Below are 26,566 nucleotides of genomic sequence, written 5' to 3'. Positions count from 1 at the left end.
AAACATTATCTGCCATTTAGACGCCCAGTCTCCCAGTCTTGTAAGGTCCGCTTGTAATTTTTCACAATCCTCCCACGATTTAACGACTTTGAATAACTTTGCGTCATCAGCAAATTTAATTACCTCACTAGTTACACCCATCTCTAGGTCACTTATAAATATGTTAAAAAGCAGCGGTCCCAGTACAGACCCCTGGGGAACCCCACTAACTACCCTTCTCCATTGAGAATACTGACCATTTAACCCTACTCTCTGTTTTCTATCTTTTAACCAGTTTTTAATCCACAATAGGACACTACCTCCTATCCCATGACTCTCCAATTTCCTCTGGTACTTTGTCAAATGCCTTCTGAAAATCCAAATACACAATATCAACCGGCTCCCCTTTATCCACATGTTTGTTCACCCCTTCAAAGAAATGTAGTAGATTGGTGAGGCAAGTTTTCCCTTCACTAAATCCATGTTGACTTTGTCTCATTAATCCATTGCATAAGAACATAAGAACAGCCATACTGGGTCAGATCAATGGTCTATCTAACCCAGTATCCTGCTTCCAACAGTGGCCAATCCAGATCACAAGTACCTGACAGAAACCCAAATAGTAACACACAAAAAAAGGGAATATCATAAACACACTCCACAAGAATAATAAACAGAAAAGAGGAGTAATGCTAACATGGCAGTTCTAAAAAATAAAAAAATATATTAAAAAACACCTCTAAAAAGGACATGGAAGCATCAGATATGCACCAGAAACAAGGCCATTGGATCTCTTATAGCGCACAGCTACTTGAAATGCCCTATTATATGGAATCAATTGCTTGCAACCATAGTTTTAGAATCTGTAACCTTAACAAAAACTTTTCTATACCTTTATTATTATATATCAAAAATGACTTAGAAACCCAAATAGTAGCAACATTCCATGGTACCAATCCCAGGGCAAGAAGTAGCTTCCCCATGTCTGACTCAATAGCAGACTATGGACTTTTCCAAACCTCTTTTAAACCCAGTTATGCTAACCACTGTTACCATATCCTCCAGCAACAAGTTCCCGAGCTTAACTATTCATTGAGTGAAAAAATATATATTTCCTCCTATTTGTTTTAAAAGTATTTCTGTGTAACTTTGTTGAGTGTTCCCTAGTCTTTGTACTTTTTGAAAGATTAAAACATTGATTCATTTCTACTCATTCTGCACCACTTGGGATTTTGTAGACCTCATTCATATTTTCCCTCAGCTATCTCTTTTCCAAGCTGAAAAACCCTAACCTCTTTACCCTTTCCTCAGAGGAGACGAGTAATATCACTACTTTGGCACCAGAATTAATTCTGGTTTGAAGAGAACAATAATACAATCCCAGTATAACTCTTCAAACACAATATATAACAAAAAATCATCTCAATAAGGAATCTATTGAGTGTAAGGGAAAGAAGTCCTCAGTATAAGGTGACCCACACTCACCGGTGCAATACCTTAATAGCAATAAGGGGCTAAGGGGCTCTTTTACTAAGCTGCAGTAAAAAGGGTCCTCGCACTGAGGCCCTTTATACTACAATGATTGTTCTTATCGTCTGGCCATGCCGGGGAGGGGGGAGCACTTACTGTCACTCAACCCTCCATTGACCCATGTACAAAAACTTTACGGCCAGAGAAAATAGCTGTCTATAATATGTACGCTGCTTTGGTTGTAAGTGTATCAAATGCATTATTTATACTTGGATAGGCTCCTGTCAGAGACAGGATGCTGGGCTCAAGAACTTTGATATATCTTAAAATCTTCTGTAGGGTAGCCAAGGTTCAATTTCTTCTTCTCCTAATGTTCTTTATGACCTCTGTCAAGTCACATTGAACTTTATTGCCCCAGGTACTCTCTTATGAGTGAAAGATTAGCCTAATGGTTAGAGCAGTGGGCTGAGAACCAAGGAAACCAGAATTCAAATCCCACTGCCACTCGTCCTGATTTTGGGCAAGTCATTTACCCCTCCATTGCCTTAGATACAAACTTATTGGCCAATAATCAGCCAGCGGCAGTCAGCAATTTTTATACACTGGTCACCACTAGCTAAATTAGATCCCACTATTGTGTCAACACCTATCTGGATCCCTGCACGGAATATCCAGGTACCCAGCAGCCTGCCAGGAGTTACCCAGGTGTGGTTGATATTCAGAGGCACTATCCAGTTGACTTAGGAGAGTGTTTCTTCTGTCTTCAGTTCACCAGATAGCTTTACTTGAGCACAGGTGACAAAAATATGAGTAATTAAATAGAAAATTCAAATCTTTCTACTGGGGTCAAATCTTTCTACTGGGGTGGGGGGAGGGAACAGGGGAAAGACAGAGGGATCTGGAGGTTGTTGTGGCAAAATTAAAGGCAAGGCCATGAAAATTTAATGATGGAGGTGCCTAGAATGGATAGCTTTTCAATCCAAGGGTGCTAGGGAACAGAAGATTTGGGGGTAAATTAGACATATCACTCTAGAGGGAGAACTTGAAGAGCATTGGACAGGGAGGGCTCGAAGGAGGCTGGGGATGCCACTTGAAGTATAGTTAACAAGGGGCTAGATCTTTTGAGCTACCAGAAGACCACAAACAAAACGTGTTAGAATTTCTGAATATTGTAGAAATGAAAGAAATTAGGATATGAAATTCTTCTATATTTGTAATTTAAATACTAGGCCATGTTCAATTTGTTTTAAGCAGCTGAGATTGTTAATTTGCCCTGAATTTTTACCCACACTAGACCTTCTTGGGGGGGGGGGGGGGAGCAGTAATTTTATAAATGCCCATATTGGTGAATGTATACTTTTCATTCCTCACACTTTATCCTCTGTGATGTTGAGAGTAATAGTGCATATATACTTTCAGTTTGGGAAATTTATCCATGCTGGACATGGATGGAGGAGAGAGAAGAAATGCTGGACTTAGATGGAGGGGAGGGAAGAAAGAAGGAGATGCATACTGACGAGATGAAGGAAAGGGAAAAGAGGATAAAAACTGCACATGGATAGGTAAAATAGGCAAAAGCTGGATACACTCTATACCTCCTCCAGTCAAGTCTGCGGAGGACCCAGCTTTTACCTATGGATGTAGGGCAAGAAAGGAAGAAAGTAAAGAAATAAATGGAAAGGAAGCCCTGGAAATGGAGTTAAGGGAACAGATAAGAGAGCAGCAGAATCAGATACTGGGACCAACATAATCAGAAAAACAAAGTTACCAGACAACAAAGGTAGAAAAGATCATTTTATTTTCATTTTAGTGTTTGGAAGATGTCCAATTTGAGAATTTATATCTGCTGTCTTATTTTGCACTGGGTATACTGGAGCTGTAACAGCTTACAGAAATTATTTATAATGAAAAGAAAAATCACAAGTTACTTCTTTCTCCTATACTGGTATAGTATTTTCAATGATACTGCTTATATGCGCCATGGCTGGTGTAAGGGGTGTGGCTACTCTGGGTGTAGCTACCATGGAGGTGGAGCCATAGATGGTGATCCCACCCATAATGAGTACCGGTACCTTTTTTCCTACAAAAAAAGCACTGGTTGGGAATGACACTTCAGCACATATAAGTTATACATACATCACTAGAATGAGAGGACAACCGAATTACAGTTTCGGTTACTGTGCCAAAACCAGCCTAAAATCCTGTTTCTGCCCAGTTTCAGTTGAAAGGCTATTTGAATTTTCGGCCATTTTTTTTGGTTTTGGACAAAAAAATGACCATGTGCTTTCAGTGGAAGTCAAAAATTTGTGCTTTTTCCCGTTTGTCTCCCTCCCTCCCTCCATCCCCAACCTCGAACAGGAGATGCCCTAGTGCCTCCCTCTCCACACGCATAGGCCCTCCTGGGCCCATCTTACAATGCCCAGTGGTCCAAGGGTATAGTTGAGAGAGGAGCAATCCCCAGTTGCTCCTGCTTATTCCGGCTCCACTCTCCAAATGGCTGCTGTGACTGGAACATCGCTCTTGCCCTGACTACACCAAAACCAGGTGTTGAGTTTGGGCTGCAGTTTCAGTCAAAAGCTTTGACAGTTTCGGTGGCAGCTTCGGTTTGCGCCAAAAGGAAAAGGAAAAACAAAAACAGTTTTGCTCAGATTGTAACTGGAGCTTAGCTGCACATACTTAAGCCAACTGAGAAGGAACTGATTTATAGACCAGGAATGTCTAACATTTAATGAATCTGGCTTAAACTTCAGTCCTGCCTTTTTAGTCCTGATGCATCTTTTGACAGCAGCCTACTTCAAGCACTAACACAAACAAAAAGATGTAAAGGGCATTCAGGATTGATGTGGCATTTCCACGAAACAGCTTTTTTAGATACCAGAATAGCCTAAAGGAAACCCAGTCTGAAGTGTGTTTCAGCCACTGTCATGTACAAGGTTGCATAGGATGTTGCAAAACACTAAATATTGCAGGCACTAGTGTTTTACTCATACTGCATAAATAAAATAGGAAAAAGTTATCCCAAACTTCAGATGGTAGTTGACTATAGTGCATTGACTTTGCTGTTTCACTAAAGTCCTTACGTACTGTCCTTTTACACGCCTTCTGCGTCAGTTCAGAACCGCACTTTCACAAGGTGTTTTGAAACTCAAATGGACTGCAGTTCAAAAATTAGGAGTCCTGTAATCAGAATTGCTTGCCTTTTTCTTATTTTATTTTTTGACTGTTTTCGTGTAACTAAGTTTTATTTCTCATGAATATATAGCAGATGCAAAAACATTTGCAGAGAACATACATGGAGGGGCATTTTCGAAGAAACGTCTAAGTTGAAATTTGGACGTCTTTGTAAAACGTCCAAATTTGGAGGTGGGGAAAAGGTCATTTTCGAAAAAAAGATGGACATCCATCTGTGTGTTCGAAAATACCATGGACATTCTTGGATTTAGACGTCTTTGATTTTCGGCCATTTTCGAACGCAAAGACATCCAAGTCTAAAACGTTCAAAGTCAAGCCATTTGGACATGGGAGGAGCCAGCATTTTTAGTAGACTGGTCCCCCTGACATGCCAGGACAGCAATCGGACACCCTAGGGGGCACTGCAGTGGACTTCATAAAATGCTCCCAGGTACACAGCTCCCTTACCTTGTGTGTTGAGCCTTCCAAAAACCCACTACCCTCAACTGTACACCACTACCATAGCCCTTACAGGTGAAGGGGGCACCTTTATTTTCTTTGTTTTATTATCATCATGTTGACCAAGATCCTGCAATACCAAATGTTTATCTACTAACATTCTTCCATTACTCATGATGTATTGTAAGCCACTTTGAGCCTGCAAAGAAGTGGGATAAGGTGGGATACAAATGTAACAAATAATAATAATAATTCTGGTGGGTTTTGGAGGGCTCGCTGTTTCCTCCACAAATGTAACAGGTGGGGGGGGGGGGGGGGGGTATGGGCCTGGGTCCACCTGTTTGAAGTGCACTGCACCTACTACTAAACTACTCCAGGGACCTGCATGCGCTGTCATGGACCCAAGTATGACATCTGAGGCTGGCATAGAAGCTGGGAAGTAATATTTTTAATCACGTTTTTTGAGGGTGGGAGGGGGTTAACGACCACTGGGGAAGTAACGGGAGGTCATCCCCGATTCTCTCCAGTGGTCAGCTGGTCATTTTGGGCACCTTTTTGTGCCTTATTCGTAATAAAAACAGGTCTGGGTGAAAACATCCAAGTTTTAGTCCTGGATGTCTTTGCTTTGTTCCATTAAGGCTCAAACACGTCCAAGTCCCACCTCAAACACGCCTCCAATACGCCCCCTTGAGATTTGGACGTCCTTGCGACGGACTTCCGAGAAAGATGTCCAAAATCGGGTTTCGATTGTACTGATTTGGACGTCTCTGTGAGATGGACGTCCAAGTGCTGATTTATGTCACTTTTAGTAATGTAGTAGATGACATTAGATTAAAAATCCGCTTGGTCCATCTAGTCTGCCCAACAAGATAAACTCCTAGTATATGATAACATAAGCATACAAGTCTGCCCAGCACTGGCTTAAGTTTCAACTACTGGAGATGCCGTTGAAGCCATACCAGTTCAACCATATCTATCAAGCCATAATCAGAACACAGACTGTAGAAGTCTGTCTGGCACTAGCTTTACTTCGCAACTACTAGATTTGCCACCCAAGCACGGCTAAGTTGTTTTAATTCCATTAACTTTCCATATAGGAATACTTTGTGCTTATCCCACACATTCTTGAATTCTGCAACCTCCTGTGGGAGGGCATTCCAGCCATCTACCACACTCTCCATGAAAAAGTACTTCTAATATTAATCCTAAGTCATAGAAACATGTAGGCAGATACAGACCATATACTCTTCCATGTCATCTACTTTCTCCGACTCCCTTAGAGATCCTATGTACTTCTCCCAAGGTCTCTTGAATTCAAATATTGTTTTTGTCTCCACCACTTCCACCAGGAGGCCATTCGGCGAATTCACCATCCTTTCCATAAAGATAAAGAAGTATTTCCTCAGGCTACTTGTGAGTTTGTCCCCTTTCACCTGCATCCTATGCCTCCTCGTTCCAGAGCTTCCTTTCAATTGGAAGAGACTCACCTCCTGTGCATTTATACTGCATAGGTATTTAAATGTCTATCATATCTCCCCTCTCTTGCCTTTCTTCCAAAGTATACATATTGAGATCTTTAAGTCTGTCCCCATACACTTTATGATGAAGACCACTGACCATTTTAGAAGTCGCCTCTGGACCGACCCCATCCTGTTTATATCTTTTTGAAGGTGCGGTCTCCAGAATTGTACACAATACTTTAAATGAGGTCTCACCAGAATCTTATACAGGGGTATCATCACTTTTTTCCTTACTGGTTATTCCCCTCCCTATGTACCCAAGCATCCTTCTAGCTTTCGTTGTCAACCTTTCTACTTGTTTGGCCACTTTAAGATCATCACATATGATCACACCCAAGTCCTGCTCCTCTTTCGTCCACAAAAGTTCTTCACCCCCTAAACTGTACTATTCCCTCAGGGTTTTGTAACCTGAATGTATGACCCTCCACTTTTTAATATTAAATTTTAGCTGCCAAATTCCAGACCTTTCCTCTAGCTTTGCTAAGTCCTTCCTCATGTTATCCACACCATCAGGGGTGTCTACACTATTGCAGATTTTGGTATCATCCACAAAGAGGCAAACTTTACAACATCACCTTTCAGCAACATTGCTTACAATAATGTTAAAAAGAACCGTTCAAGAACTGAACCGTATGGCACACCACTAGTAATATCCTTTACCTCAGAATGAGCTCCATTTAGCACTGCCCTCTGTTGTCTTCCACTCAACCAGTTCCTAACCCATATATGAGGGCACTCGGTTTATTTATTAGTCATCTATGCAAAACTGTATCAAAGGCTTTGCTAAAATCTAAATACATCACATCTAGCGCTCTCCCTCGATCCAATTCTCTGGTCACCCAGTCAAAGAAATTATTCAGATTTGTCTGACAAGACCTGTCTCTAGTGAAACCATGTTGCCTTGGGTCCTGTAATCCATTGGATTCCAAAAACTTTACTTTACTATTCTTTGTTTTAAAAGTATTTCCATTAATTTACTTATCACAAAGGTCAGACTTACCTCTCCCTTACTTCTGCTTGGGACCACATCTGTTCTTCTCTAGTCCTCCAGGACCACTCCTGACTCTAAAGCATTGAAAACGTCAACAAGCGGAGCCACTAGAACTTCCTAAGTTCCTTCAGTACCCTTGGATGTATGCCATCCGGATCCATTGCTTTGTCCACCTTTAGTCAGCTCCTCATGAACACAGTCCTCTGAAAATCATTCAAGGACTACCACCCCTCCATTCCTATTTGTGTTTGTCTTCTGCAGTCCTGCTCCTGGCCCTTCATCCATCAACACAGAATAGAAATAATTGTTAAGCAATTATACCTTTATCATTATCAGCTTCTACATATTCCTCCCCTTCACCCTCACAATGCCACTTTTGCACTTCCTCCTATCACTAGCATATCTAAAAAATGTCTTATTCCCCCACTTTACCACATTGGGTATTTTTTCTTCCATTTGTATCTTTGCTTTCATGATTACTCTATCAGCTTCTCTTAGCTTTTCCAGATAGTGTCGCCTGTCTTCCTCTTTCTGTGATCTCTTGTAGTTTATAAAGTCTAACCTCTTTTCCCTTACCTTTTCAGCTACTAATTTTGAAAACCAGTGGCCTCCTTTTCCTCTTGCTTTTATTTACTTTCCTTACAAAAAGGTTTGTTGTCCTCATAATAGCTCCTTTCACTTTTGCCCACTACTTTCCAACTTCTTTGAGACACCCCCACCCCTCGTAACCTCTGGAAAAGGTTTGCATGCATATTAAAATATCTTTCAAATATTTAAACATCTGTATCATTTCTTCTAGGACATACATATTCAGGTCCTCAAGTCTCTTCTCGTAGGTCTTTTGGTGCAAACCTTATATCATTTTTGTCGTTTTTCTCTGACCCGCTGCAGAGAAAAGCGACAAGAATGAGATAGCTACATCCTTTAGAAGCTGTGCAGTCTCTTGTTTTTATCATGCAGATTTTTGCAGAAGTTCAGAAAACTCTAGATTTTCTTATGTTGTTCCATTTGAAAATTCTTGAATGGGGTTCAACCATCTCACCCATGTTTCACAGGAATGTATTTTTGGATTCCAAGCACCAGCTGGATTTCAAATCTGGATTCTGTACAGAACATGCATCAGTCTTGTAAAGTGTGTTTTGTTTGCATAAAGCTGTTGATAATCATCCTGTACTGCACTGGAAGCATAGCAAATATTTACCACTGATGAGGCACACACTGAGACTGACAAAAATATTTAGAACTGGACCTTTAACTCTGTGAAGATGAATCCTAATGGTTGCATAGGATATAATCTGTTCTATTCTTTACTTGAAAATAAAGAAATCCAGCAGTTCAAAATGTGTCCTATACAGCAGTAGTTCTGATGTATGTCCTGGTTGGACCACCAACCAATCAGATTTTCAGAATATCCCAAATTAATATGCAGGAGAAAAATTTCCAAATAATGGAGGTGACAGGCGTACAAATCTATTTCATGCATATTCATTAGGAATATCCTGAAAATCCAACTGGATAGTAGTCTTCCAGGACAGGTTTCATAACTTCTCCTATAGATCACTTACCACCTTGACCTTCACTCCCATTCCTCGAGGGCCACCAACAGGTCAGGTTTTCAGGATATTTCTAATGAGTATGCATGAATGGCATTTGCATGCATACTACCACAGCGTAATGGTATCGAAACTTGAAAGATGCATGTGTGGCGTCTGAGGAGATTTCAGTGCCATTTTGGGCAGGCTGGTTTGAGTCCCGACCTGACAAAGCTGAAGAAGCAGAGTTAAGACTGAATTGTGATAAGGTATGCAGAAGCCATAAAAAGCTTTTATTATCAGATTTGGATAGACAGAAAGTAAATGAGGAATCCTCACTGTATGCTTTTTGGGTTATAATCATCGCCCCTGACGACGCCTAGAGCGAAACACAAGTGTGTTGGGCTTGATTACAAAGAACACAGTGTGATGTGAAAAACGAGTGGAGACATTGAGAAATGAGGAGCTGCTTGACAGGAGCACAAAGTGTATTGAAAAACTAGTAAAGTGAGACGGCAGAAATGGCAGCCCTCTGGTGGAAATCTCATGAACTGGAAAGATAACTTGAAAGAACAAGGCAATTGAGAACCCGTAGGAGATTTAAAACAACTCAAGATAAGAGACTATTGCAGACACGTGGGAGTGTTTTATAGGTATTTAAAATGAACAATAAGAGCAATTCTATGAATAGAGGTGGTCATTGGGTAACACAGTGACTACAATAAAAGATAGTATTTTCTATGTAAAGGTTCGATTTCAACCAGAAGCAAACAGATTGTACTACTCGCACTGTGCAGTGAATATAATTAGAGTAAGAATGTAGTGTGGTGTATGAATGCAATGTGAGTGAAGCAGTGAGGATAAGGGAGTTTTTACAGATTTGTAAATACATATTCATTAGGGATATCCTAAAAACCTGACCTGTTGGAGGCCCTCAAGTTCAGGATGTGCTAAAATCCTGAACTGAAGTCTTCCTATTATCTTCACTATTCTGTAACTAATTCTCCGGAAAGCCATAATACACTTCACGATGATGAACCCAACAATGACTTTGTCATTCAGAAATCAACTCAGGTGCCCCACCTCCCAACCCATTCGCCCACAATTATCCATTAGAGTAGCCACGTTAGTCTGAGATCTAGAACAATGCAAAGGGGCCATTTTACTAATGTAGAAAACAATTAGTGCGTGAATTCGCTTACAGAAATTATTAGTGCAAGGTTGTAGCAATTACTACTGTGCTAAGGTGACAGATAGTCATGCTAATTCATGTACTAAGAGAGCAATTCTATAATTGTGTGCCTACAATTAGATACCCAGAGGGTGTCTACTACTGGAGCCTATTATATAAAGCAGTGGTTCTCGACCAGGGTGTCGCGACACACTAGCGTGTTACAAGGACCCAGGAGATGTGTCGCAAGACCATCAGGCAGCTGCTCTTCTCTTCTGCTGGATGCTGCATCTGAAACTTAAATATGTTCAGCAAGCGGGAACAACATGCACAATGCAGTGGGGCAGGAACAGCAAAGCAAGCTATTAAACTGCTGCGGCCAGAACAATAGCCAACAATCAGAATATTCCCTGCAGGCTGCTGAAGAGAGGAAGAAAGCTGAAGGGCAGGAACAATCTCGGGGATATTTTTTCCTGCCAACCTCTGGGTAACTGAGGTTTAGGGTTGCAGTTTTCAGTCCAATTTATACCATCAGAAGCACTATGGAGTGCAGTAAGGAACCCCCAAAATTGTGCTGTGCTCTGGAACATGGAGAGCCAGATGCAAAGGAGGATGCCAGAAACTAAGTAGAGAGAAGGGGCCTGCCTGAGGAGAAAAGGAGAGGTAAAGGCTGGTTAGGCAGTACAGAAGCAGTGAGTTTGGGTAAAGGATGTTCGCTACCCCCCCCCCCCCCCCACCCCTCCAGAACAGCAGAGTTTCTGGCAAAGGGAGGGAAAACCTAGGGGATGGGAATGAAAGCAGTGTGTAAGTTGATAAAAATCTGCAAGAAGGGAGGGAACAGTGTAATAAATGAAGTCTCTTAGTTGTTTCCAGGATCCAGGAGGGACCATAAAGAGGACCACAAAAAGACAGTGCTGCAAACAGGTCAGTTTTTCTTCTTTGTGGCTGTTTATCTTCTACTAAAAATAAAGGCTCCAATGCTAGCATAAGCTAATAAATAGGTATCCAGCTATATCAAATTAAGTGATTATGCAACACCAATTTTTTGTTTCTTTCGAAGACCTCAGTCAAACGGAGTAGTGTAGCTGTATCATTTCTCGGCTACCACTCCCCTATTGTCACGTCGGGCAAAGCGGGCACGCAAGTATGCCTGATTTACTGCTTTATTAGGTTAACATTTCTCCTTACATTTCCCTGTTAACACCGTAGCTTGGTGTTTAAAATCTTCCATAGATCTGCATAGTCATCTGAGTACTAAAATTGGCTCACTGGTAAGTTATATTTCAAACTATAGGGGTGAAAGCTGTCAAATCCAAGTAGACTGTTGCATTCCATTGGTTTTCTATATAGTGTGGTTGCAAAACCGCCCTGTTGTTTGCATATTAGCGCGTGACCTGTTATTACAGAAGACTCAGACAACACAACAAGATCGAATAACCTGTGTGTTACCATATTCTACCATCTCAAATCACATTGTAACCCACTGGCATGTACTTCAGTTATATCCAGGATTTGAAGAGTATCCCCTAATTGCAAAAAAAGCTAACAGCTCCATCTTGCTAAGCCCATGTGGCTCTTGCATTTATTTGCAAATTGCACTCTCCAGCCTTTTTGCTCACAAGTACTTCTTTTCTGTCTGTCATCCTCACTGTTTTGTCTGTCTTTCAAGCACATGTATTTGTTATTCATTTGTAAATCCTCAGTACATTACCTTTACAAACACTCTTTTTCTGTTTGTCATCCCCACAGTTTTGAATGATTGATTTTTAAGCGCATTCATCTGTCATTAGTCTTTTTAAAGGTAGGTATTATCCCTTTTGTTTTTCCCCTTACCCTATGTTATTTTATCCCAACTAAATGTATTTTTCATGTTCTGGTACTCTTCACTGTTTCAGGCTTGATTTGACTACCTCATTTATGGTGTTTCATTCATTGGTTTACACAACAAACAGGTCTGCATTTATTTTCATATATTATCCATACCCGATATCTCCTATAATTATTAGCCTTAATCCGGCAAAAGGATGAACAGAACTGTCGTCTCATTCTGTTTATTACAATTTTATACTCTTATTTATTTCATGGCCCAATTTAGAGTTTCTTTAATTTCATCTTATTATTCTCATGTGATTTACAGTTTCAATACATGGCTTTTATGTCTCTGTTTAAAAAAAAAAAACCCTTATTGTATTATCAGTCATTACCATTTATATGATTGTTATAAGTTTTACACATTTTTGTGTACTGCTATTTATATGACTGTTCTAGGTTCTATTTATTTGAATGCATTATAATTATATACCTCTCTTGACTTGTAGACTCCTGAAGCAGGCATTTTTCGCCAAAACACAGCTCCATGTCGAGTCTTTTTTAATTCTCATTTAATTAAACATTTTATTACTTGTACCCATGGTGTCTTGGGAGTGTCGTGTTGATGTCGCTACTTTTTTGCTGTTCTATTTTTATCCACGTAGCGGATCATGTTTCTCCAGTCTTTGTTGGTTTTTGTATAATCCATATGACATGAGGGGTGGGAGGGAGGAAATTCAGAACAAAAAGTAAACTACAAAGAACAATTTTGGATTTTCACATTGACCACCATTACACCACATGGTCTTAATGCAAAGCTAGAGTGGATGACGTTAGTATAGCCATGTTTCCTGATTGGTGATCATCTCTTTAATTTGAAAAACATAAATCAGCTGTTTGAAAACGCTGCAGCCAACTTGGCCAGACAAGAGAGAAAACATTGCCGGCACAGATGGCAGGAATGCTTTTTGGTAAATGTGGTTCTGAGGATATTATTGTCTCTCTAAAATGTTTTTCATATAAATAAATTTAACATAGTGTATTTCTTACAGGGGACAATTCTTGATAAAGCCGTTGGGCAAAACATGACGCCATACTTACAGTATCTCCAATAAAGAGAGTTGGAGCACCCTGTATCTGTCTTTGAGTAATTATTTGAGAAACTTGTATACCATGGCCTAGAACCTGCTCCTGAGGATATAGGTACGTACATACTGAGTGAAAAGAGAAGATGATCACTAGGGCCTAAAACCTGCTCTCTTGCATTGAGTGAAGAGGGAAAATGACCAGGAGAAATAAAGGGGAGGCATAAATGTTCCATGGGAGTCCCTGGATGTAAATCCGTTCATCAGGACACTTCCTTACATTATTTTAAATGTTTGTATAAATATTAATGTGGATTCCTTTCAATTTCTTTCCAATATCACGAATAAGCTAGCCTTGAATGTATGATCCTTGGGTCTGGCAGCTGCTTCTAGGAGCTATTCTGTCTCTTGAGGCTGTGCCTGTAGCCAACCCATTCCTAGCTGTGACAGGGTAGGTTTGAGCATTTGTGCCTGTAGCCAACCCATTCCTAGCTGTGACAGGGTAGGCTTCTTTCCCAATGCTTTAGTGTTGTTTTCTTCTATAGTCCTCATTTTGGTTCCAGCATCTTGTCAAGCTCTTTGATATCAGTACTCTTTGTTGCTCTTTTAGATGCACTTCTTGGAGGTACAATGACATTACGATTTACCTTGAGCAATCCTAGTTCTTGTGTTGTTCTAGTCTAGTATTCAAGCCCCAGGAATCCCTGCTAGGGATCTCACAGAATAAACCAGCCAAAGTAAAGGTGCTGAAAGACTGACTAAATCACCTACATCAGCTCTTTTTAACCCTTTCCCGAAGACACCTAGCCAGTGAGGTTTTCAGAATCGCCATAATGAATATGTATGCTATATTCGCATAACTCTTCACAATGTAATCCATAACCAAGTTGTAACAAATTGTATTTCCATCATTCATATCGTATTGTAAGCCACACTGAGCCCGCAAAAAGGTGGGAAAATGTGGGATACAAATGCAATAAATAAATAAATAAAATATTTGCATATGGAGATTCGTTATATGGAAATCTATGTCATACATATTCATTGTGGTAACGCTGAAAACCCAACAGGCTAGGTGTACCTCCAGGAGAAGGTGGAGAAACACTGTCCTAAATAACTTAGATTGTGAGCCCTCCAAGAATAGAAAACAACCTACTGTACTTGATTGTACACCACTTCAATAGCTTCTGGGCTTGCAGGTGGTGTAGAAGAAACATAAAGAAATAAGCTTGTAGAAAAGGGTTTCTCAACCCAGTCCTGAGGGAGCCCCAAGCCAGTCTAGTTTTCAAGAAATCCGTAATGAATATGCTTGAGATATATTTACATATGATGAAGGCAGTTCGTGCAAATTTATATCAGTATATTCATTGCAAATATCTTAAAAACCAGTCTGGCTTGAGGTTCTCCGAGGACTGAATTGAGAAACTCTTTTATAGAACAACTCAGCTAAAGTAGAGTGTTCACAGCAGCAGAGCTGCCAACACCTGGTATTCCAGTCCAGGGACTACAGATACATTTAGATTAGAGCAATGTGGATGGCAGCAATGGGGTTCACTCCTGTTCTGACATTATGGCCCTTATTTTAGAAAGTCTATTCGTGTTTTGAGCATTATAAACTGGCATTTACACATACATATTGCATGGATGTCCAAATCCCAATTTTATAAAGTCAGGATGTAGGTGTTTATAAATGGCAAAAGGCGTGGTCTGGGCATGTTTTTGGAAGGGCTAGAGAGGGGGCCAAAATATGTATTTCCAACTCTGACTTCAGAAAGAGAAGGGACATCTACGTCCAAAAAGATGGACGTTGTTATTTAGACCTGATATTTTGCACGTTCAGGTTATTACACTGGCTCCCACTAAAAGAACGCATCACGTTCAAACTTTGCACCCTAGTCCATAAAATCATCAATGGTAACGCTCCAGCCTACATGTCAGACCTAATAGAACTACCACCCAGGAACGCAAAAAAATCTTCTCGCACATTCCTTAATCTTCATCCTCCCAAGTGTAAAGGTCTGAAATACAAATCAATGCAAGCATCTACCATTTCCTATACGAGCACGCAGCTCTGGAACGCGTTGCCACCTAACCTGAAAACGGTCTATGAACTGACCAATTTCCGTAAACTACTGAAAACCTATCTCTTCGACAAGACATATCACAAAAATCAACATGTGTAACTGTACAATCTCTAAAACTTCCAGAATTGTCTTATAATGTCTTTTGCTTTAACAATGTCATGTATTTCACCACCATGTAACACATAACCCACTGTAAAACCACATGTATGTTCTCTTCTATTTCCAGTACACATGATGAATTGTAAGCCACATTGAGCCTGCAAAGAGGTGGGATAATGTGGGATACAAATGCAATAAATAAATAAATAAATAAAAAGGTGCTCTGATGGAGCAGCTGTCCACTGGAGGGATTCAGGCCAACTCATCTCATTAATCCCCCACCATCCCCTGAATGTGAAACTAGCAAGGAAACTGGGCTTTAAGACAACTTCAGGAATTACGGACATTTACGGTACTAAAATCTTTTTTTAAATCAACTTCTTAATAGACCTCCATGCAAAGTTGAGAAGTACTCTAATGATTAGTACAGTTTGCTGAGAATCTGAGGACCCACTTTAGCTCTTTGTGTGTGTGTGTTTTTTAAATTATGAGCCCTCCAGGGTCAGAAAAATACCTGCTGTGTAATGTATAAGAAACCTGCAAGCCTAAAGGCTATAGAAGAAATATTTTTCTGTCCTTGGAGGGCTCACAATTAAACAAAAAAAAAATCACAATGAGCTGAAACGGAATTTGAACCTTTGTCCTCTGGTGTTTAGCCTACTACTCTAACCATTAGGCTACCCAGTGGTGTACCTAGCTTGGTTACCACCAGCAGCATCATCCCCTCCTCCAACAAGTAAGGGGGTGAATCAACAGTCATGGAGCTGCAATCTGCATACACATGGCTGTTGGCTCTGCTAGTCCCTGCCCCAAAAATGAAAGTTGATGTCAGAGAGGGTGGGGGACCAGCAGTGTTGATAGCCATGTGCATGCAGATAATGGTGCTGCCACTGCTGGATGCTGACCCTTACTTCCTGCACTTGGGGTGGACCACACCCAATGCCCTGCCGTCGGTATACTACTGAGGCTACTCTTCTGCTCTGCATGGAGGTTCCTACGCTGTCACAAAGACATCCGTGTCCCTTGTTACCTCCTGCTCCTCTCCACATTCATAACTTGAGCATTTCAGTTTGTACAATGGATGTTCATGCTGCATGTCACCTGCACATGGGTGTCTATTTCTCTATAGAACAGGCTGTATTCTTGGCAGTTGTGTTCTAAAATACACAAGAAACGTATGTCCATATGTGACGTACCAATTTAGATGTCCATGCTCTGAGTTGGTTGTCCGTGGCTGTCCTTTCTAAAATGCAAATCCATCTCACCCAGTAAGTGCCTGGAGGTACTGACTGCCTCTTTAGTGTGTGTGGTGGTGGGGGTGGGGGGGGGGGGGAACTGATACATTGCTTAACTTTGGTGACAGCAAGGGATTGGAAAACATAAGGGGTGGGCCAAGTAATGCTCTTGGGAGGTGGGGGCAGGTTGTCATTGGGTATTTCAGGTTGTAATCAGGGGGGGTTGGAATGGTTTGCCACAAACAGGGTTGTATTTTTTGTTTGGGCAACAGCCACAGTAACCTCTTAATTAGCACAATTGCCCTGAAACAAAAATGCATCAAAAACAAAACAAAAAAGCCTGCAAACTACACAGGAAACAAAACAATTATTTTTGTCTTCATATCCCTAATAAATATTGAGAGGCCCTTTTACAAAGCAGCAATAAGCCGCACGGTAATCTGGAACTATCCCCGGCCCAAAACAGGCGCCAGCAGTAGTTCCAGCCCCAACATGCGCCATTTCTCATGCTAGGGAAAATCAGCCCGTATTTTTTAGCACAGCACTAACCCGGTGGTAATCGGCCAGCAACGAGCACTATCCTGATACTGCCGAGTTAGCGCGGGAGCCCTTACCGCCGCCTCAATGGGTGACAGTAAGTGCTCCCCCCCCCCCTCATGGCCACACAGTAAAAGCAATCTTACCGCATGGCCATGGCTATTTTCATCAAACGAAGTAGACTATAGCTATCTGTTACCTTCTCGCTAATGCATGGAAATATTCTAATGGGAGGAAAAGGTCTCATAAATCACAGGGATTTATCACTGAACAGCGATTTATGTATAAATCAATCCCTTTCATGTGATTGTGAATAATCATAGACCAAAAAACCTCCTCCTTCCTTAATGTGTGCTAACGTGCTTAAAACTAAAACGTGGAAAAAATATTTTTTCTTTTTACTGTTCTTTTTTTTCTTGGTTATTGTATTCTTATCTGGTTGTACCCATATAATCCCAAATGACTAATAGTTCAGCAAGAGCCTATGCAGTCACAGGAAACGGCCCGGCACTGAATATCCAGGCTCAGCATCGATTGCGGAACTTAGTTGGTCTGCCTCCCGAGGGCTGAATATTGGCCAGACAGTATATAGTCAGTGTCAATTAAGGGGTCTTTTACTAAAGCATAGCTTGAGTTATCTGAAGCAGGGCCCATAGGAATAAAATGGGCCTACTGCAGATAACTCAAGCTACGCTTTAGTAAAAGACCCCCCTAATATATGTATTCGCGGTTAACTGCCAGCCATTATCCAGACAGCAATGATATTCAGCAGATAACCTATGCAATTTACTTTTAGATCTGCAATCTAGCTGAATATTACTGCTATCCAGATCATTTTTAGCCCCTCCTTTTCTTTGCCCCAAACCCAGACCCATTTTATATAGATAGTATCTTGTTGGTCAATCAAACAAACATATATATTGATAAGTGAAAAAAAAAGGCTCATCAATGTCTAACATATAGGACAAAAACAAAAGCTAAATACGTCTTGAGAGATCGCCTATTTGCGCTACTGCCAAAACAAGTGAGAGTGGTAGAATCTCGGAGACTCAGCCATTAATTCAAATGTCATACTGGTCACATCACAATTAAAATGGCAAGCTACAGTAACAAAGTAGTGCAAATTGGCTAATCATAATCATAGGTTAACATCTATAAATAAATTTTGCAACCAACACATCTATAAGTTCAAAAAAGTGGCTCACAAAATATAGTTTAAATTATATGCCCGGCACCCAATCCAAAATACAGTGCTCTAAAGGGCCCTTTTACTAACAGGCATTAAGAAATGCGCATTTTAACGCGGGACTTTCCCATGCCCTAAGCCTATTTCTAATGTGGTCCAAAAATAGGGCTTTTTTCCTTTTTTCATTTCTTTAGGTCCTGCACTATTTTTTCCACTAGTGAATGAGACCTGCAAAAATATTAATGCGAGAGCACTTATTGCCTCCTGTTTAGAAGGCAGTGAGTGCTACTGTGTTAAGTCTGCATTATCCAGTTAGTGTGTGCTAATGCGAATGCGCTATCTGGATAACGCGTTTTGCAGTAAGCCTTTTTTCTTGTGTTAAGCACACTTTAGTATTTAACGTGGTTTTGTAAAGGAGCCCCTTAATGAGAAAAGAATGCTGCTGAAATACTCATTTGTAAATATGACAGCAACAGTAGATCATTAATGTAACAGTCATGTGTAACACCATAAAGCAAAAAAATTCTAACATTCATTAGGTTTCATTTATTCACATCTTCCTTGAATAGGACCACATTAGCAACCCTAAACTTCCTATCCATACAGTACAGGCTCGATTATCCGACCTTCGCTGACCTGATCATCTGGCATATCTGACAGACCCTAATGACATGACACGGCTTCTCTTTCCGTTTTCTGAACCCGGGACCCTACTTTTTCCACCATTGTGAGTCGGGACCCTGCTTTTACTGCCTTTGTTTCTGCATTATTTGAGGGATTACCATTGTTTTCCATATCTTTCGATTTTTCATTTATCTGACAACGGGTCAGTCTCGATTAGGTCGGATAATCGAGACTTTACTGTATTTTGATTACATGAACAAAATATTGTCACTAACCTGTAACGGCAGCATCCATTTCATCTTCATCCACAAAGTCTTGGGTTTCAAAGCCAAACAGAGGAGACATTGGGTAGGATGCATTGAGATTCAATCCCAACATGAAGTTGTGCACTTTGCCTGCTCGTCCTTCACGGGTGTTAAAAAGTGTAGTGTCACTCACCAAGGCCATCAGCATGCGTTGAACCCAGCTTGCTTGGTTGTTCCTTTGGAACTCCTCTTCAGCCTCAGTATTTTCCGTGCCTGCTTCCAAAATTATAGAGTTAAGGAGTGATGTGACAAAGCATCTGAGGTAGCAATATCTCACCAAGATGGGTGCATGGACAACCTTCAGCAACACAAGCTGCTCCAAGGAAGGGCTACTGAAATGGTGTGCGATCAGCACCAAAAACCTTATAAGATTAAGCTTAAGGATCTAAATATGAGAAGAGAAAGAGGAAGAATGATATGTTCACCTGAGAATATCACAGGCACTCCAATGAAACTCCACTAAAAGTACTTATTTACAAACCCTTAACATCACACTGTCAACCTTAACAAAACTGTCCAAAGTGGTTTATATAGTTTTGAAGGTCTAGGGGGATGGGGTGGAAAAGGGACCTTTGGTGAGCATGAAGAAGGTCCAATATTACATACCTCATAGAAGTAGTAGGCTTAAAAAATATTTTATTATTGCTTTGAGTGGTATGTTTTTTTATGTGCGAGTCTAGTATTTAGATTATTATTCTGTACAGTCTGTTCACAGCTATGAATAGTCTGTGGACCAGGAAAGCAATATATACATGGTATTAATATAAGCAGTGTACTAGAAACAAACGCGTGCGTTAAAAATAGCACCGGAACATCACGGGGCTATAACGTCCCTATGATCAAAGCTAATAGTATGCAAATTTATGTGCACTATTAGCTCTGATCATAGGGGTACTTCTGCGGGAGGATTGTGCCTGGGCATGCACCCAAGGCACAATCATCTCACAGAAGTTGTTTGACAGGTCCGGGCTGTCAAAAGCCAAGACTTGTCAAAAAGCAGAAGAGGTTTTCTCCCAGACCTGTCAAACCGAAGCCCGCCCCCCCCCCCCCAAAACACAAGACCATGAGGTCCAGTGGACCTCTAGGTCCCCCACCCACAAAACACAAAAACCATGGTGTTCCAGTGGGACCGCTAGCTTCCCCCTCCACCCCCCCTCCACATCAAACAAAATGCCCTGGTGATCCAGTGGGACCACTAGCTAGCTAGCTAGCCCACCCACCCTTCCTCCCTCTCCCCCCCCCCCCCCCCTGGTGGCCTACCTCACTGCAGTAGTTGTTAGAGGAGGGAAGGACTAGCATTCCCTCCCTCCTCTTCAGGCGCCTTCTCAAAATGGTGGCGTGCCACCCTTCCTGGTGCATCCTGGGATGTGCTGGACGGCGCTTAACCCTTATATGGATGTTAAGCCCCACCCAGCTGTGACTAAATACCTAGCCACCCGCATGGGGTTACCCCACGGCCACTCAGAGGGTCCACCTGCACCTGCTGCTTGTGATCTACACTAGCACCTTCCTCCTATCAACTGGGTCACAACCGCCTCTGGGCGAGTCTCCCACTCCCAAATATTCCCACTGATTTCTAGGTTACTAGAGGCCACAGTTCCAGTGGTCCCACAGTTCCCAGAAAGCACTCACAGACCCAACACACAAATCACCAGGATTCTTTATCAGTCCAGACAGGCATAATGAACAAACTATTGTGTTTATTCTCATGAAAGTATTGAACAGTGGAACAAATATGTGCAAATAGCAAACAGTAACATGTAACTGAAAAATGGGTCAATTAGAAAACTAACTAAACATCTATATACTGCCTAAACAGTACCTGGGAAGATCAGGACATATAATTGTTCAGAGCTTTAGCAAAGAGATCTGTCTAACTGTTCTTCCAGGCTAAGACTGAAGCAACAGCCAGCCACTGCTGGGTAATTTTAAAACTCCAGACCAATCAGAGCCCAGAACAGTCAAGTTTCAAATAAAAACTGATTACATCACTACAGGCACTTCCTATTATCTATGTGCCAAATAAAAGAAAGAGAAGTCAGTCGTCTATCATAGCTTTAAGCATAAACATGCACCATCTTTAGGCAAAACAGGAGAAATACACTTCAGACCTATTTAAGACAAGAAAATATCCAATACATTTTACAGGCTTAAAACATACTGTTTCTAAGGCATGTTTTGATTATCAATGCTCAATAAAGACTTCTATAAATAACAAACAAAACAAAACATACTTTTTCTTCACACCAGCGCATCCCAGGATGCACGCCATTTTGGGAGGAAGAGAGTGCTAGTCCCTCTCTCCTCCAACTACTACTATGGAGAGGTAGGCCGCCGGGGTGAGGGGGAGGGAGGGTGGGCTAGATAGATAGTGGTCCCACTGGACCACTAGGGTGTTTTTGTTCGGTGCGGGGGAGGGGGGAAGTGGGCTTAGTTTTGACAGGTCCAGGAGAGTAGATATTCCTCAACAACTTTGGCTGGCTTCTGAGGTATATGTGAAAGTCTTTGAATGACTTAAAGTTGCATCCTTAAAGTTGTGCTGCATGAACAAAATTCCTTTGACACATTCAACCAGCAGGGAAACAGGAGATCAGCAATGTCTTTCTCTGTCTTTAGCATCTCCATTTCTCCAGACTGTCTAATAGGTCATAGATGACCAGGATGTACCACGCAGGGCAGTGCACCACCATTTTGAAGATGGCACCAGGAGAAGTAGGAGCAAGTGGGCATCACTCTTGCCTCTGACAAAGTATGGGCCTCAGGGAGGGTGCTGGCTTCCACTAGACAACCAGGTCAAGTAACTGGGGGGGGCCAGGCCTGGTGTAGCCTAGGTTAGCTTGGGGGGGGGGGGAGGGCACTAGAAGACCAGGGCATTTTTTGACTAGGGGGGATGGGGCCACTGGACAACCAGGGTATTTTTTTTTATATTGGGTAAAGGTGGGGGGGGGGGGCAATGCTCAAAATGGGTCTTGTCAGGTGGGAAGTCATTATACCACCAGGGTATTTTGGGGGGCTGGTACAGCAGGGTAGTTGGGTTGGAGGGAGAGAAGTGGTGTCTCTAGACACCTCTCCTCTTAACCAGTCCTTCTAATGCTGTCCCGGACCAAGCTAAAAGTTTTCCATGCTAAACGTGCTTGAGAATTTTTTTTTTTTAGCTTGGCTGCAGGGTGTACATTAACATGCATGTAAATGCATTTTTATGTGGTCTGAGCTAATGGTTTCAGTGCCTGCACTGAAACCACTAGAGCATTTGACACATCATGTGTTCTTCCCCCCATGCTCGTGGAGGCAGGGTGCATTGTTATATATGTTTAGTATTTGTGTTTAATTGTATTGTCTGTGCTATAGATACAACTAAATATTTTGGCTAAACTTGCTCGTCTGAAACTATCACTACATCGATTAAGCAAGTTGCAATCAATTTGCTTTAAAGCAGGAGGAAAAGGACTTCAGTGGCTTGGGTCCTGGTCTATCAGAGGGTACTGAAAGTGCAGCATAAATGAACACGCTCCTGATGAAGCAAGGGTGAAACAGCCATGCTGTGGAGCGAGTTAGAACTGCCTCAGATACGTACCTGGAATCTTGTTGAAAAGAGTGGTTTCTTCTTTTAAAGAAAATAAAATGAAAAATATTAAAAATTGAAAATAGAAAATCAGGTGTTATTAAGCACTGGAGGTTTTTTTAGGACTAATGATGAAGCAGGGCGGGCCATTAGTCCAAAATTGAATTCAGACGTGACCCGAGCCACTGAAGTCCTTTTCCTCCTGCTTTAAAGCAAATTGATCGCAACTTGATTAATCGATGTAGTGCTGTGTTATAGATACATAGTTTGCAGTTCCTGTGATCGACTCCTTGTGAGCTTTCACTATTGGCTCTTGGTTCTGAGCTAGGGCCAGTCCTCCCCCTCTCCCCCGGTGGGCTGTGTGAGAGAGTCCTAGTCTTACTAGCATGCCTTGGTGATCAGCAGCTGTTCTAGGAGCTGATCCCTCCTTATTTTACTGTAATTCCATCAAACATTTTCACCATCTCCCCAAGTCATTCCGCTTTTATTTACCCTGAGTTTCTCCCCGCTATTTCCTTTGAGAGTTACATCTTTTCCTCTCAGCTAGGCTGAGGTTCTGGCCATCTCCTGACCTCTGGGTTGGCAAGATGCAGACTCTATTGCAGAAGGCAATAATTCTGTCTAAGCAACTGAACTGTAAGTTGGATTTTCTTTATTATGACTACTACAATAAAGAAAATTTGCTTAAGAACTGAGGTATTCTGGGGATGGTTTAGCTGCCTTTTGAAGCTACATCATATTTTGCCTGGAACAGCACACCATGTGTGCAAACCCAGTGCTAACATTAATTTTAAGCATTGATTCCCCAGTTATCTATGCAGGCATTGGCAACAAATATCCCCAGTTCCCACATAACTCCCATTTGCATCCAAACTCTGCTGAATATCTACTCCTGGCTCACTCAGCAGAATTTAACCAGGCAAGATTGACTGGACCATCAATCCTGTTACGTTCAAATTTGTTAGCAAGACCTTTGTGGCAAAAATTATGTGCCTTCATGTTGGTCGGTTTTCAATGAACTCTTACCAAGTTGCTGTACACAATCCAATAAGAGAGCTTAAGAAAATTATATCATTAATCTTTTGCAGTGCTGCGTCTACTGATCACATTGTCGAAGTAAAGCACCTACTGCTAAAATATTCAATATTTCTGGGGATTTTATGGACCGCTCCATTTAAAGCAACAGACTTCACCATACTTCATCATGACGTGAGTAGCTAATAGTAAAATAAGTAGAGATTTCAGTACGAAGGCATTAAAATGAACTACATAGACACCATATTTGATTGTCTTCAATAAACACTACAGAGAGGTTAGACGATGTTCAAGCCTCACCCCTTCCCACTGAAACAACACAAAAACAGTGGGTGCCATATTAGCCACTTGAATGCACCAATGAATAAGTACATAAATCAACCAAAATAAGATATGGGTCTCTTTTTACTTCAGGAAAGGGCTATTAGCTTCTAAAAGCTAGTTAAGAAATGTATTATGGTTGTCCAATATAAAAGTATGACCCTTATCAATTTTTTTTTAGTTGATCTCTATTGCCCACAAAAACATTAAGTATATACCTCATACCTTTTGGTTCCTGTGATTCATCATCACTGTCTGAACTGTCCATGGAGAAAATATGCTTTGGCTTAATGTTCTCTGTTGAAATATGAAAATAAGATCAGATATTATTTACAGTGCAGTACAGTTCTGTGCTATATCCTGTGTCATAGCCTTCTGACTTATCAGACTTTCCACATTTTACACTGACATTTCAGTTCAAGTGTCAAAGTTTTCAATTATGAAGCTAATTATTACTGGCATTTCTAACTCATTTTTCTTTGAGCTATTTCCAGGTAATACAGAGATAAGGAAAGCAATTTTTAAAAAGTATTCCAGAGATGATCCGGGAAATTATAGACCAGTGAGCCTGACATCAGTGCCAGGCAAAATGGTAGAGATTATTATAAAGAACAAAATTACAGAGCATATACATAAGCATGGATTAATGAGACAAAGACAACATGGATCTAGTCTGAGGAAATCTTGCCTCAACAATCTTTGAAGAGGTAAATAAACATATGGATAAAGGTGAGCCAGTCGATATTCTGAATCAGGATTTTCAAAAGGCATTTGACAAAGTACCTCATGAAAGACTCCAGAGGAAATTAGAAAGTCATGGGACAGAAGGTAATGTCCTATTATGGATTTAAAACTGGTTAAAAGATAGAAAACAGAGAGTAGGGTTAAATGGTCAAAATTCTCAATGGAGAAGGGTAGATAGTGAGATTCCCCAGGGGTCTATGCTGGGACCCCTGCTTTTTAACATTATAACATTATCTGTATGACCTACAGATGGGAATAACTAGTGGGGTAATTAAATCTGATGATGACACAAAGGTATTCAAAGTTGTTAAATCCCAAGAGGATTGTGAAAAATTGCAAGAGGACCTTACGAGAGTGGGAGACTGGGCATCCAAATGACATTTAATGTGAGCAACTGCAAAGTGATGCATGTCGGAAAGAGGAACCCAAACTACAGCTACATGATGCAAGGTTCCAGATTAGGTGTCAACCGCCTAGAAAAAGGATCTAGGTGTCATCGTTGATAATATTTTGAAACCCTCTGCTCAGTGTGCATTGGCGGCTAAGAAAGCATATACAATGTTAGGAATTATTAGGAAAGGAATGGAAAACAAAAATGAGAATGTTATAATGCCTTTGTATCGCTCCATGGTGTGGCCACACCTCAAATACTGTGTGCAATTCTGGTCAGTGCATCTCAAAAAAGATATAGTGGAATTAGAAAATGTACAGAGAAAGGCGCTGAAAATGATAAAGGGGATGTGACAACATCCCTATGACGAAAGGTTAAAGCGGCTAAGGCTCTTCAGCCTGGAGAAGAGACGGCTGAGATGATATATGATAAAGGTCTATAAAATACTGAATGGAGTGAAATGGGTAGACGTGAATCACTTGTTTACTCTTTCCAAAAATACTAGAACTAGGGGGCACGCAATGAAGCTACTAAGTAGTAAATTTAAAACAAACCAGAAAAAATATTTCTTCACTCAATGTGTAATTAAAATGTGGAATTCGTTGCCAGAGAATATGGTAAAAAGCAGTTAGCTTAGCAGGGTTTTAAAAAGGTTGGATAATTTCCTAAAAGAAAAATCCATAAGCCATTCTTAAGATGGACTTGGGAAAATCCACTGCTTATTTCTGGGATAAGTAGCATAAAATCTGTTTTACTATTCTGGGATCTTGCCAGGTGCTTGTGATGGATATCTGATCTGTTCCATAATGGCAACACTTATGTTCTTTTGTTCAATTTTCATCCTCTCCACAGAATCTCAAGACACTGTACAAGTGTATTCTTAAAGGGAAACTCCCTACCGCAGCAGGGAGTTTAAAAATAATCTTTGGTGGGGTGATCTGAGAGGGGAAGGGGGGATTTATTCATAAGAGTGATAATAGTTTTGGATCTGGGTCCGGGGAGCTAATAGTTAACAGAGGGGTCTCTTGTTCAAGCTGTTTTTTCTATGTAAGCTTTATAATAATAATATTCAGTAACACACATACTTGCACTCGTCTAATAAGTTGGGGGGGGGGGGGGATGGGGAGAAAATGGTTACAAAATTGGATAATAGCACTATTGTCTTGTAGTAGTTCAGTTTTCACCAGAAAGTGGTGTTTGCCATTCTTGTAGTTTATGCCTATTGTATGTTAATTCTGTTGAATCACCAATAAAAT

The 26,566-nt window shown here is 41.0% G+C and overlaps 1 protein-coding gene across 3 annotated transcripts in view; it reads right to left on the bottom strand.

Moving 5' to 3' along the window:
- PLA2G4A (phospholipase A2 group IVA) overlaps positions 1 to 26,566 on the bottom strand; it is a 220,353-nt gene that overhangs the window by 58,430 nt on the left and 135,357 nt on the right. For 2 of the 3 annotated variants that reach the window (XM_030207544.1, XM_030207546.1), the window contains 2 exons: positions 24,401 to 24,472; positions 19,228 to 19,473 (listed from right to left, as the gene is read on the bottom strand). In XM_030207544.1, coding sequence (XP_030063404.1) covers positions 19,228 to 19,473; positions 24,401 to 24,472 — 318 coding nt within the window. The remainder of the gene's footprint in view (positions 1 to 19,227; positions 19,474 to 24,400; positions 24,473 to 26,566) is intronic. The other variant, XM_030207545.1, reaches the window with a different exon arrangement.

The sequence above is a fragment of the Microcaecilia unicolor genome, chromosome 6 (assembly GCF_901765095.1).
Source record: "Microcaecilia unicolor chromosome 6, aMicUni1.1, whole genome shotgun sequence".
Classification (NCBI taxonomy): domain Eukaryota; kingdom Metazoa; phylum Chordata; class Amphibia; order Gymnophiona; family Siphonopidae; genus Microcaecilia; species Microcaecilia unicolor.
This window is presented reverse-complemented; position numbering and strand designations above follow the sequence as displayed.